Below are 13,955 nucleotides of genomic sequence, written 5' to 3'. Positions count from 1 at the left end.
AATATCGGCAGGCCGAAAATCGGCTGCCTTGCGCAGACCCGTGACATTCTCCGCGGCAGCGGCGCCTTTAACGCCCCGCCGACTTTTCTCCCTTCGGAGACTTCGGCAACTCGCGGGGGAGGGATTCACGGTGGCCAACGGCCATTCTCCGACCCTCTGGGGGGTCAGAGAATGACGCCCCTAGTCTTTCTTTTATTTACTTGATTAACTTAAAAGTTGCTGTTTGGTTTAGAAGAAGGTGAATTTTCAATCAGCTTTAAACAGGCTTCTGCTTGTAGGCACTTGCAGCTGGAGCTTGTTAATTACTTAATTGGATTAGGCCAGTTTTCAGAGGCTAGATTCACAGTATAAAAGTGATCCCCGACAATGCAGACTTTGTTTGCACTGAGTGCTGAATTTGGTGCATTTGAGTGCTATAGTGAAAGTTTGGTGACTGTGGGAGTATAAGGCTTCATTTTTATCTAAAGTCTAGTCTTTCTTTTATTTAGTTAATTAACTTAAAAGTTGCTGTTTGGTTTAGATGAAGGTAAATTTTCAATCAACTTTAAACAAAGCTTCTGCTTGTAGGCACTTGCAGCTGGAACTTGTTAATTAGTTAATTGGATTAGGCCAGTTTTCAGAGGCTAGATTCACAGTATAAAAGTGATCCCCTACAGTGTAGACTTTGTTTGCACTGAGTGCTGAATTTGGTGCATTTGAGTGCTATAGTGAGAGTTTGGTGACTGAGGGAGTGCTGAATTTGGTGCATTTGAGTGCTATAGTGAGAGTTTGGTGACTGAGGGAGTGCTGAATTTGGTGCATTTGAGTGCTATAGTGAGAGTTTGGTGACTGAGGGAGTGCTGAATTTGGTGCATTTGAGTGCTATAGTGAGAGTTTGGTGACTGAGGGAGTTAGGTGAGGAAGGGAGTAAGGTGCTCCTTTCATTTAGTTTCCTACATTTTCGCAAAGAGCGAGAAGGGAGCCAGGTGTTTACAGAGAGTGCAGCTGACTGGGAGCAGAGTCAGAGGGCGGAGATCCAGTTGGTCCACAGAGCAGCTATATTCTGTAAGGTAAGAGGGGATGGAGGCTAGGCCAGTTGCATGCTCCTCCTGTAGGATGTGGGTGGTGAGGGATAGCACCGGTGTCCCCGCTGACTATACCTGCAGGAAGTGCACCGAACTCCAGCTCCTCAAAGACCATGTTAGGGAACTGGAGCTGAAGCTGGATGAACTTCGGATCATCCGGGAGGCAGAGGGGGTGATAGAGAAGAGTTACAGGGAGGTAACCACACCCAAGGTACAGGACAAGAATAGCTGGGTTACAGTCGGGAAAAAAAACAAACAGGCAGACAGTGCAGGGATCCCTCGTGGCCGTTCCCCTTCAAAACAAGTATACCGTTTTGGATGCTGTTGGGGGGGGATGACCTACTGGGGGAAGGCCCTAGCGGCCAGGTCTCTGGCACTGAGTCTGGCTCTGGGGCTCAGAAGGAGAAGGAGATTCAATGGTTAGGGGAATAGATAGGAGATTCTGTGGTCGCGAGCGAGACTCCCGGAAGGTATGTTGCCTCCCGGGTGCCAGGGCCAGAGATGTCTCGGATCGTGTCTTCAGGATCCTTAAGGGGGAGGGGGAGCAGCCAGAAGTCGTGGTGCACATTGGTACCAACGACGTAGGTAGGAAAAGGGGTGTGGAGGTAATAACTGAGTTTAGGGAGTTAGGCTGGAAGTTAAAAGCCAGGACAGACAGAGTTGTCATCTCTGGTTTGTTGCCGGTGCCACGTGATAGCGAGGCTAGGAATAGGGAGAGAGTACAGCTGAACACGTGGCTGCAGGAATGGTGTAGGAGGGAGGGCTTCAGGTATTTGGATAATTGGAGCGCATTCTGGGGAAGGTGGGACCTGTACAAGCAGGACGGGTTGCATCTGAACCAGAGGGGCACCAATATCCTGGGAGGGAGGTTTCCTTGTACTCTTCGGGAGGGTTTAAACTAATTTAGCAGGGGAATGGGAACCGGATTTGTAGTCCAGCAACTAAGGTAGCCGATATTCAGGACGCCAAAGCGTGTAATGAGGCAGTGGGGAAGGGAACACTGACAAAGGAGAGTACTTGCAGGCACGGAGATGGGTTGAAGTGTGTATACTTCAACGCAAGAAGCATCAGGAATAAGATGGGTGAACTTAAGGCATGGATCGGTACTTGGGACTACGATGTGGTGCCCATCACGGAAACTTGGATATAAGAGGGGCGGAAATGGTTGTTGGAGGTCCCTGGTTATAGATGTTTCAATAAGATTAGGGAGGGTGGTAAAAGAGGTGGGGGGGTGGCATTGTTACTTAGGGATAGTATAACAACTGCAGAAAGGCATTTCGAGGAGTATCAGCCTACTGAGGTAGTATGGGTTAAAGTCAGAAATAGGAAAGGAGCAGTCACCTTGTTAGGAGTTTTCTATAGGCTCCCCAATAGTAGCAGAGATGTGGAGGAACAGATTGGGAAACAGATTCTGGAAAGGTGCAGAAGTCACAGGGTAGTAGTCATGGGTGACTTTAACTTCCCAAACATTGAGTGGAAACTCTTTAGATCAAATAGTTTGGATGGGGTGGTATTTGTGCAGTGTGTCCAGGAAGCTTTTCTAACACAGTATGTAGATTGTCCGACCAGAGGAGGGGCAATATTGGATTTAGTACTTGGTAATGAACCAGGGCAAGTGATAGATTTGTTAGTGGGGGAGCATTTTGGAGATAGTGACCACAATTCTGTGACTTTCACTTTAGTAATGGAGAGGGATAGGTGCGTGGAACAGGGCAAGGTTTACAATTGGGGGAAGGGTAAATACGATGTTGTCAGACAAGAATTGAAGTGCATAAGTTGGGAACATAGGCTGTCAGGGAAGGACACAAGTGAAATGTGGAACTTGTTCAAGGAACAGGTACTACGTGTCCTTGATATGTATGTCCCTGTCAGGCAGGGAAGAGATGGTCGAGTGAGGGAACCATGGTTGACAAGAGAGGTTGAATGTCTTGTTAAGAGGAAAAAGGAGACTTATGTAAGGCTGACGAAACAAGGTTCAGACAGGGCATTGGAGGGATACAAGATAGCCAGGAGGGAACTGAAGAAAGGGATTAGGAGAGCTAAGAGAGGGCATGAACAACCTTTGGCGGGTAGGATCAAGGAAAACCCCAAGGCCTTTTACACGTATGTGAGAAATATGAGAATGACTAGAGCGAGGGTAGGTCCGATCAAGGACAGTAGCGGGAGATTGTGTATTGAGCCTGAAGAGATAGGAGAGGTCTTGAACGAGTACTTTTCTTCTGTATTTACAAATGAGAGGGGCCATATTGTTGGAGAGGACAGTGTGAAACAGACTGGTAAGCTCGAGGAAATACTTGTTAGGAAGGAAGATGTGTTGGGCATTTTGAAAAATTTGAGGATAGACAAGTCCCCCGGGCCTGATGGGATATATCTAAGGATTCTATGGGAAGCAAGAGATGAAATTGCAGAGCCATTGGCAATGATCTTTTCGTCCTCACTGTCAACAGGGGTGGTACCAGGGGATTGGAGAGTGGCGAATGTCGTGCCCCTGTTCAAAAAAGGGACTAGGGATAACCCTGGGAATTACAGGCCAGTTAGTCTTACTTCGGTGGTCGGCAAAGTCATGGAAAGGGTACTGAAGGATAGGATTTCTGAGCATCTGGAAAGACACTGCTTGATTAGGGATAGTCAGCACGGATTTGTGAGGGGTAGGTCTTGCCTTACAAGTCTTATTGAATTCTTTGAGGAGGTGACCAAGCATGTGGATGAAGGCAAAGCAGTGGATGTAGTGTACATGGAATACTGTGTACAGTTCTGGTCACCTCATTTTAGGAAGGATGTGGAAGCTTTGGAAAAGGTGCAAAGGAGATTTACCAGGATGTTGCCTGGAATGGAGTGTAGGTCTTACGAGGAAAGGTTGAGGGTGCTAGGCCTTTTCTCGTTAGAACGGAGAAGGATGAGGGGTGATTTGATAGCGGTTTATAAGATGGTCAGGGGAATAGATAGAGTAGACAGTCAGAGACTTTTTCCCCGGGTGGAACAAACCATTACAAGGGGACATACATTTAAGGTGAATGGTGGAAGATATAGGGGTGATGTCAGAGGTAGGTTCTTTACCCAGAGAGTAGTGAGGGCATGGAATGCACTGCCTGTGGAAGTAGTTGAGTCGGAAACATTAGGGACCTTTAAGCAGCTATTGGATAGGTACATGGATTACGGTAAAATGATATAGTGTAGATTTATTTGTTCTTAAGGGCAGCACGGGAGCATTGTGGATAGCACAATTGCTTCACAGCTCCAGGGTCCCAGGTTCGATTCCGGCTTGGGTCACTGTCGGTGCAGAGTCTGCCCATCCTCCCCGTGTGTGCGTGGGTTTCCTCCGGGTGCTCCGGTTTCCTCCCACAGTACAAAGATGTGCAGGTTAGGTGGATTGGCCATGATAAATTGCCCTTAGTGTCCAAAATTACCCTTGGTGTTGGGTGGAGGTGTTGAGTTTGGGTAGGGTGCTCTTTCCAAGAGCCGGTGCAGACTCAATGGGCCGAATGGCCTCCTTCTGCACTGTAAATTCAATGATAATCTATGATTAATCTAGGACAAAGGTTCGGCACAACATTGTGGGCCGAAGGGCCTGTTCTGTGCTGTATTTTTCTATGTTCTATGTTCTATGTAATAAACTAGGCTATGTAAAGTCACAGTGTTGGTGGTTGAGGAAGGCTGATGTGGTAAATCAGGATAAGACATTTGTTGAAGTGCGATTTGTTAAAGTGGTAAAGGAAAGCCCAAATGAAGCGAAGGAAGTACAAAAGATTGTACAGCCTGATCAAGAGGTGATTGACAAGAAGGTGCCAGATGTCTTCAAAGGATTTACTTGTGTGGGTGAAGTTTACTCATGTGTATCAGGAGGAGCAGGTAAAGAAGTCACAATTTTAAGAGAGCTAGTCAATCTTTAATGGTAAGAGATGAGGAATTAATGTAGTTTAGGAAGAATATTGCCAGAAAAGGTGGTCATATGTGGAATTCAGGGTGAGAGGCTAGTGTTCCATTACATAAGGTAAGGTTGGAAAGTCCAGTGAAGAGTGGCGAAGTGGTAGTAAGAGTAAAAGAGAAACTATCTTGTCCAGGAATACAGTTTATCTTGGGTAATGATATCGCTGGATCGCAGATGGGAGTGATGCCTACTGTGGTTGATAAGCCAGTGGAAAATCAGACAACTGAAGTGTTGAAGGACGAATACCCTGGGATTTTTCCGGATTGTGTAGTAACAAGGTTGCAAAGTCACAGGTTAAGACAAGAGGAGAAATCAAAGAGTGAAGATGAAGTTGAAGTGCAATTATCAGAAACTATTTTTGATCAGATGGTTGAAAAAGAACAAGAACAGGTGGAGGATGAGGCGGATATTTTTAGTTCAGGAAAATTGACGGAGTGACAACAGAAAGATGTAGAAATAAACCGGATGTATCAGAAAGCATACACAGAAGAGGAATCTGAGTATTACGGTAAAAGTGATGTCTTGATGAGAAAATGGAGACCTTTACATATGCAGGCGGGTGACAAGTGGGCAGAAGTTCATCAAGTAGTATTGCCGGTAGGGTACAGAAAGGAGGTGTTACGAGTTGCACATGAGGTACCAGTGGGAGGTCATTTGGGAATAAGAAAAACTCAAGCTAAAATCCAAAACCATTTTTATTGGCCTGGACTACATAAAGATGTAGTAAAATGGACTTCCAGTAGCGGCCATGACCTGCTAGGTCACACGAACGGCAGCTCCCGCCGGGATTGGTTTTTCGGGCCTCTAAAAGGAGCGGCGGCGGTAATTGACAGGAGGGACCGGCGCGGGAAAGGACGTGGGAGAAGCTCCCCCCGGTGGTGCATGGAGAGAACCAGGAGCAGAGCCGGCAGACATGCGAACCCGGGGAAGAAGGTCCGGGAGGACAAAATGGCGGCCGGAGAAGATCGGGAGGTGTGGGCCCAGTGGGCCAGAAAACAGCAGGAGCTCCTTAAAAACTGCTTCATGGAGCTGAAAACGAAGATGCTGGCTTCCATGGAAAGAATTGTGGTGACCCAGAAGGAGCAGGAGCAGGAGATCAAGGTGGTGAGGAGGAAGGTGGCGGAGAACGAGGACGAGATCCTGGGCCTGGCGGTGAAAGTGGAGGCGCACGAGGCGCTCCATAAGAGATGGCAGGAGAGGCTGGGTGACCTTGAGTGCAGGTCTCTGAGCCATAATCTACGGATCCTGGGCCTTCCCGAAGGAGCGGAGGGGGCGGACGCGAGCACGTACGGGGCCACAATGTTGGGGACGCTGATGGGCGTGGGGGTCTTCCCGCGGCCCTTGGAGCTGGATGGGGCGCGCAGGGTTCTCGCCAGAAAGCCGAGGGTAAACGAACCACCGAGGGCGATGGTGATACGGTTTCAGCGCTTGGCAAACCGGGAGCGAGTCCTGCGGTGGGCGAAGAAAGAGCGGAGCAGTAAGTGGGAGAACGGCGAGATCCGAATTTACCAGGACCTGGGAGCTGAGCTGGCGAGGAGGCGTGCAGATTTTAACCGGGCGAAGGCGGTCCTCCACGGTAAAGGGGTGAAGTTTGGGCTCCTGCACCCGGCGAGACTGTGGGTAACATACCAGGACAGGCACCACTATTTTGATACCCAGACGAGGCGTGGTCATTCATCAGGCAGGAGAAGCTGGACCTGAACTAAGGGACTGTTGTATGGGGGTGAAATGTGCGGGTGGGGAAGGACCGAGGGGAGGTTGGAGGGTAAAGCATAAGTTTATGGGCATGTCTGCCCTAGTTTGGTTGGGGGTTTTGTTGTTTGTTTTGCTTGTTTTCCAGGTGTTTTGTTTTCCAGGTGTTCGGTCTAGGGGGCGGGAAACGCCTGGGACGGGCTGTCCAGCGCACGGCGAGGTCCCAGATGGCGCTTGCCCCTCTACCCTGCGGGGGAGGGTGGCCCGAAGGAGGCAACAAGTTAAGGGTTGATATATAGAGGCAGGAGCGGCCGGGGTCAGCATGGGTGAGCTGACTCACGGAAGCACAATGGGGGGGGGAAACCAGAGCTAAGCGGATGCTTGGTGGTGGTTGGGGGGGGGGGGGGGGGGGGTGCTGCTTTGCTGACTGAAGGGGAGCCAGGTGAGGGGTATGGATGGAGAGTCGGGCGGGGGGGCCGCAGGGGGGAGAGCTGGAGGAGGGAGGCGGGGGCACGCGGTTGGCCGAAAAAGGGAGATGTCTAGTCGGCGGGATGGGGAGGTGGTCAACCCCCCGACCAGGCTGATCATGTGGAACGTGAGGGGCCTGAATGGGCCGGTCAAGCGGTCCCGCGTGTTCTCGCATTTGAAAGGGTTGAAGGCGGACGTGGCCATGTTGCAAGAGATGCACTTAAAGCTCGTGGACCAGACAAGGCTGAGGAAAGGATGGGTCGGACAGGTGTTTCACTCGGGGTTAGACTCCAAGACCAGAGGGGTGGCCATTTTGGTCAATAAACGAGTGGCATTTGAGGCGGGGAGCATTGTGGCGGACAAGGGGGGCAGGTATATAATGGTGAGTGGCAAGCTGCAGGGGGCCCGGGTGGTGTTAGTGAATGTATATGCCCCAAACTGGGACGATGCAGACTTTATGAGGCGCGTGTTGGGTAGGATCCCAGACTTGGAGATAAGTCACCTGATAATGGGAGGGGACTTTAATACGGTCTTGGATCCGAGCTTGGATCGTTCCAAGTCCAGAACTGGAAAGAGGCCAGTGGCGGCCAGGGCCTTGTGGGAGTTCATGGGCCAGATGGGGGGAGTGGACCCCTGGAGGCTTACGTGGTCAAGGACGAAGGAGTTTTCCTTTTTCTCCCATGTCCATAAAGTCTATTCGCGAATAGACTTCTTTGTGTTGAGTAGGGCGTTAATCCCGAGGGTGGAGGGGGTAGAATACTCGGCCATTGCGGTCTCGGACCATGCCCCGCACTGGGTGGACCTGCGACTGGGGATGGAATGGGGTCAGCGCCCTCTCTGGCGACTGGATGTCGGGCTGCTGGCGGACGAAGAGGTGTGCAGGCGGATAAGGAGGAGTATTGAGAATTATGTGGGAGCGAACGACACAGGAGAGGTGACGGGGGCAGTGGTTTGGGAGGCTCTGAAGACGGTCATTAGGGGAGAGTTAATCTCCATTAGGTCCCATAGAGAGAAGGAGAGGCCGGAGAGGGAGAGAATGGTGGGAGAGATACTCAGGGTAGATAGGAGGCACGCGGAGGCCCCAGAGGGGGGGCTGTTGAACGAGCGCCGGAAATTACAGGCGGAGTTTGACCTGCTGTCCACGGGGAAGGCGGAGGCGCAGCTGAGGAAAGCGAAGGGGGCGGTTTATGAGTATGGGGAGAAGGTGAGTTAGGATGCTGGCACACCAGCTGCGCCGGAGGGAGGTGGCCAGAGAGATTGGGGGTGTGCGGGATAGGGAAGGCAACATGGTGCTGAGCCCAGAGAGGGTCAATGAAGTCTTCAGGGAGTTCTACGGAAAGTTATACGAGTCGGAACCCCCCGGGGAGGGGGAAGGGATGAGGCGGTTCATGGACCGGTTGATGTTCCCAAGGGTGGAAACAGAGCGGGTGGAGGGACTGGGGGCCCCGATTGAGTTGAAGGAGGTAGTCAGGGGGCTGGCAGGCATGCAGACGGGCAAGGCCCCGGGCCCGGACGGCTTCCCCGTAGAATTTTATAAGAAGTTCTTGGAGCTGCTGAACCCGCTCCTGATGAGAACCTTCAATGAGGCAAAGGAGAAAGGGACCCTCCCTCCGACAATGTCGCAGGCATTGACCTCGCTTAGCCTGAAGAAGGAGAAGGATCCGCTTCAGTGTGGGTCCTGCGAGCCGATATCGCTCCTGAACGTGGATGCCAAGCTGTTGGCAAACATTCTGGCCACCAGAATAGAGGACTGTGTCCTGGGAATGATTGGGGAGGACCAGACGGGTTTTGTTGAGGGCAGGCAGCTGAACGCGAATGTGAGGAGGCCCCTGAATATTATCATGATGCCCTCGGAGGGGGAGAGGTGGAGGTGGCGGCTGCGATGGACGCGGAGAAGGCCTTTGACAGGGTGGAGTGGGAGTATCTGTGGGAGGCGCTAGGCAGGTTTGGATTTGGGGAGGGATTTATAGGGTGGGTCAAGCTGCTGTATCAGGCCCGTGTAGCGAGTGTGTCCACAAACCGGCTAAGGTCGGAATATTTCTGGCTGCAACTGGGGGACGAGACAGGGGTGTCCCCTGTCCCCGTTGCTGTTTGCCCTGGCAATTGAGCCGTTGGCCATTGAAAATGAATGAAATGAAATGAAAATCGCTTATTGTCACAAGTAGGCTTCAATGAAGTTACTGTGAAAAGCCCCTAGTCGCCACATTCCGGCGCCTGTTCGGGGAGGCTGGTAAGGGAATTGAACCGTGCTGCTGGCCTGCCTTGGTCTGCTTTAAAAGCCAGCGATTTAGCCCAGTGAGCTAAACCAGCCCCTGCGCTCAGGACTTTGGGGGATTGGAGGGGACTGGCCCGCGGAGGGAATACCGGGTCTCCCTCTACGCGGATGACCTGCTGTTGTATATTTCGGACCCGTTAGAGGGGATGGGGGAGGTCATGCGGATCCTGGGGGACTTCGGGAGGTTCTCGGGGTATAAGTTGAACGTGGGGAAGAGTGAGCTGTTCGTGGTCCACGGTAGGGGCCAGGAGGAGAGACTGAGGGAGCTCCCGCTCAGGATAGTGGAGAGGAACTTTCGGTATTGGGGATACAAGTGGCCCGGAACTGGGATGCCCTGCACAAGTTCAACATAACCTGGCTAGTGGAGCAGATGGAGGGAGAGTTTAAAAGGTGGGATATGCTCCCGCTTTCCTTGGCGGGACAGGTGCAGACTGTGAAGATGCCAGTTCTCCCCAGGTACAATTGTGTGGTATACATCGACGATCTGATAATTTTCAGCCAGACATGGAAAGAACATTTGAAACATCTGATGGAGTTATTCGATCGACTTCAGGAGGCAGGTTTGGTGATAAACCTGGCCAAAACTGAATTTGGAAAAGCCCAAATCACTTTCCTCGGCCACGTTACTTACAATCGGACGTGGTCGAATGGTCCCACGGGATGTGAAAACAAAAGTTGTTGGGGAGTTTCCGATACCCTCGACACGACGGGAAATAATGCGATTTCTTGGTATGAGTGGATTTTACCGGAAATTTGTACCGAATTTCAGCAGTGTGGTCGCTCCAATGATGGACTTGTTCAAGAAGTAACAAATTCCAGTGGACAGCGGAGTGTCAACAGGCATTTGACGGCCTGAAGGCTGTGTTAACCACTGCTCCTGTGTTAGCCATCCCAAATTATACCAAACCATTCAAAGTAGCGGTTGATGTGAGTGATGTGGGTGTAGGTGCGGTGCTTCTACAAGATGACGACGAAGGGCAAGAGCGGTCTATTGGTTATTTTTCAAAGAAATTGAATTCTCACCAGAAAAAGTATTCAACGATTGAGAAGAAGACGTTGAGTTTGGTGCTGGCTTTGCAACATTTTCACATTCATGTGACCAGCAATCCATCTGACACCATTATATATACTGATCATAATCCGTTGACGTTTTTGGAGCGATGCCGGAATAACAATGCGTGGCTGTTTCGCTGGAGTTTATTGTTACAGCTATTTCATTTAAAAATAGTACATGTGGCAGGACTGGAAAATGTGATAGCCGATGCTTTGTCATAAACGTGATGAACGGAAGCAGTTTTAGTTGGAGGAAGAAGAACGAAAAAGAAATGGACTATATTATTGTACCTGTTTGAGTGTGTTGGTTTTTGTGAAACAAAAAAGTATATTTACTGTGTAAATAAAGGATAGTGAAAAGGTGAAAAATGAAACCATCTTGAAGTTGATGGGGTTTTTTTTCTTGGGGGGCGGGAGGAGGCGTCATGTGAGAGTACCTTTAAGAAATGGGTGTTTAAGAAATGTACCTTTAAGAAATGGGTGTTTATCGGTGATGTCAGAGTGTGGGTGGAGCTGGGCTGTGTGTCAACTTTTTACTTTCGTTTTAGGCTGTTTGCTGCAGGGTGTGTTTTACTTTCATTTTCAGAGCTGGATAGCTGCAGTCACAGCCAGGAAGGGTATTAGTCTCTCTCTCTGTAATATAAAAACTGTAAATCGATCCTTTGGTGATTTAAAACGAATAACTGCTCTCAGTAGTGACTTTAACCTGATGTGCTTCTGTTCAAGGTTATGTTTATAAGTCTTATGGATGTTAAAAGGAAAGCTTAAAGAATTACTTAGTGTTGTAGTCTTTGGGGGTTGTATTTGAATTAATGGTTGCTAAGATGTTCACTGTACCAGTTGAAATCAGCCATGATTGAATGGTGGAGTGGACTCGATGGGCCGAATGGCCTTACTTCCGCTCCTATGTCTTATGGTCTTATGGTCTTATGTATGTTTTAAAAAGGTTAACTTGAGTTCATAGAATAAACATTGATTTGCTTTAAAAAATACTTTTCCATTTCTGCTGTACCACACCTGTAGTGTGGGCCGTGTGCTCCGCCTACCACAATCTATTAAAAGTTGTGGGTCAGGGGAACTCCATGATACACTTTGGGGTTCTCGAAACCCTGGCCCATAACATTGGTTACACAATTAATTTTATGCACGTGGCCCGCAACAGCTCACCAAAACTTGTTAAGTGGCCCTCTAACCAAAATAATTGCCCATCCCAATCCAGGCCAAAACGTTATAGATGACCAGTTGCATGTAATACCAGAGGGTGGCAGCTGCCTGTGGAATGGTTAAAACCTTATTGATGCCCTTACACCGATGTAAACATAACATTTAGTAGTACCCCTACATTTGTATGTAACGCTCAGTAATGTCTCTAAATAAGAACATATACCAGGAATCTCCTGAGGGATTCTCCCAATTGTCTATTGGAATTTCAATGGAAGATCAGCCAAAACTCTGGATAGACTCATCAGTGGGTTCTCCGCCCATTTTCTGGCAAAATAATGCCAAGGAGAATCCTGAAGGAAATTCCTGGTGACATTCCACAGTGATGACTGATACAGCTGTAACATTTTAAGTGATGCCTCTGTGAAGTCCCCCTGGCAACGTACATAGTTCTGAGTGATGCCCCACATTCTGCCAACTCCTTCCTGCCAGCTCTTGGTGAACAACAGGCAAGTCGGGGCTCTCTGAACAAAGGAAATGATCAGTGTAACTTGTCTGATCACTAACCACACAGAACACACTATGCTTCAAAATAACAACTCCCACCTTACTTTGTGAACTCAAACCTGGGGAAGTGAATACTGTTTTTGATGAATATGGTGAAATTCTGGGCTCTCGTCAATATAGTGTCCCTGAAAAAGTAGAGAGAAAATATGTTTTTAGAATACTGAATAAATAGAACCAACTACATATTAATATGCCCCTGTAGTAAGTAGTTCAGGTACCTTATTGCAAAAAAGACTTGAGAGAAAACAAAGGAACATTAATTAACAGCTAATTTAACTCTTGAAACTCTTCTCATTTTTGTGAATCGACACAATAACCCCTTTCAAATACAATTTTGGGGTTTGGTGTTGAACCTGATATTCCATCATAACTGAAGAATCACTTCTCCACTTTTGTGTTCCAATACCTTTGAGTTAAAGAGCAGCTTTCTATTCACCTACCTTTTTTTTGGTATATGTGTACTAGCTTTTAGTAATGTGTACATGGAAACTTACATCCCATTTCACCTCTGCGCTTCATATTCTCTCCAATGAAAACATTTAAAAAACATTTTCCTTCATTCCTGTTTTAAAATAAATTTAGAATACCCAGTTCATTGTTTCCAATTAAGGGGCAATTTAGCATGGCCAATCCACCTAGCCTGCACATCTTTTTTTGGGTTGTGGGGGCGAAACCCACGCAAACACGGGGAGAATGTGCAAACTCTACACGTACAGTGACCCAGAGCAGGGATCGAACCTGGGACCTCGGTGCCGTGAGACTGCAGGGCTAACCCACTGCACCACTGTGCTGCCCTCTTCATCCCTAAGTCAGTAGGCCACCATCTATTCAATTAGTTTGTCCATGTAACTTTGTAACTTCTTGTTTCCACCCACATAACTCTTGCATAGAATTATTCCTCTCTCCATAGGTCCCAACATTTCTGCTGCCTCCAGAAATCTTCGGATTCTATTTTTGTGGCTTACTGCTAGATGTCCCGCCCTTAAATGAATGAGCTACCTGGATCTGAGAGATTCCCTGCTGGGAGTTCAATTTGTATGAGTAATGGGACTTATAAAGCCTGACTTGGCCGTGTGCAAAGCCCACTGTACAATACTACAACTGCTCAAGGACAATGTGTCACATAGCTAGGAATCTGTATTATTCTGTGGGGAAAAGTTTCTTTATTTCCAATTTAAGCTTGTATTATTCTGCTCTCTTTCTAGGACTTCCATGCTTTGCACCAAGCTTATTTTGTAATCTCTGTTCAGTTGACAGTGAGCGCAGGACTTAGTTCCATCTGGGACATAGATGTTAAAGCCATTCAATTCTACCTGTCTGATATTTAGTTATAGCAGCCCATACCTGAGTATTTTAATATATTCTTAAAATATTTTTGTCCCAGGTCAATGGGTAGGGTAAGAATGGCGAGGGAGCTGGAGGGATTTATGGAGAGGATAGGTATGGTGGTTCCATGGCGTTTTCAGAACCCAAGGGGGAGTATTTCTTATTTTCACACATCCATAAGGTGTATTCGAGGATTGATTACTTTGTAGCGATTCGGGAGACTTTGGTTGGGATGGAGGGGGCAGAGTATACGGGGATAGTTATCTCGGAACATACCCCCCACTAGCTGGAGATTTGGTTTCGAGCGGGTCGAGAGCAGAGGCCGGGGTGGAGGTTTGAATCGGGGTTGTTGGCGGATGAAGGTTTTTGTGATAAAGTGCAGGCAATGATTAAGGAGTATGTGGAGCTCAATCAGTATGGG

At 48.6% G+C, this 13,955-nt stretch overlaps 1 protein-coding gene across 2 annotated transcripts in view; it reads right to left on the bottom strand.

Annotated features, from left to right (window-relative positions):
• Positions 1-13,955, bottom strand: part of p2rx2 (purinergic receptor P2X, ligand-gated ion channel, 2) — a 167,924-nt gene that overhangs the window by 108,614 nt on the left and 45,355 nt on the right. The window contains exon 6 of one of the 2 annotated variants that reach the window (XM_072487117.1): positions 12,253-12,333. In XM_072487117.1, the coding sequence (XP_072343218.1) occupies positions 12,253-12,333 (81 nt within the window). The remainder of the gene's footprint in view (positions 1-12,252; positions 12,334-13,955) is intronic. The other variant, XM_072487197.1, reaches the window with a different exon arrangement.

The sequence above is a fragment of the Scyliorhinus torazame genome, chromosome 1, assembly GCF_047496885.1.
Source record: "Scyliorhinus torazame isolate Kashiwa2021f chromosome 1, sScyTor2.1, whole genome shotgun sequence".
Taxonomy (NCBI): domain Eukaryota; kingdom Metazoa; phylum Chordata; class Chondrichthyes; order Carcharhiniformes; family Scyliorhinidae; genus Scyliorhinus; species Scyliorhinus torazame.
This window is presented reverse-complemented; position numbering and strand designations above follow the sequence as displayed.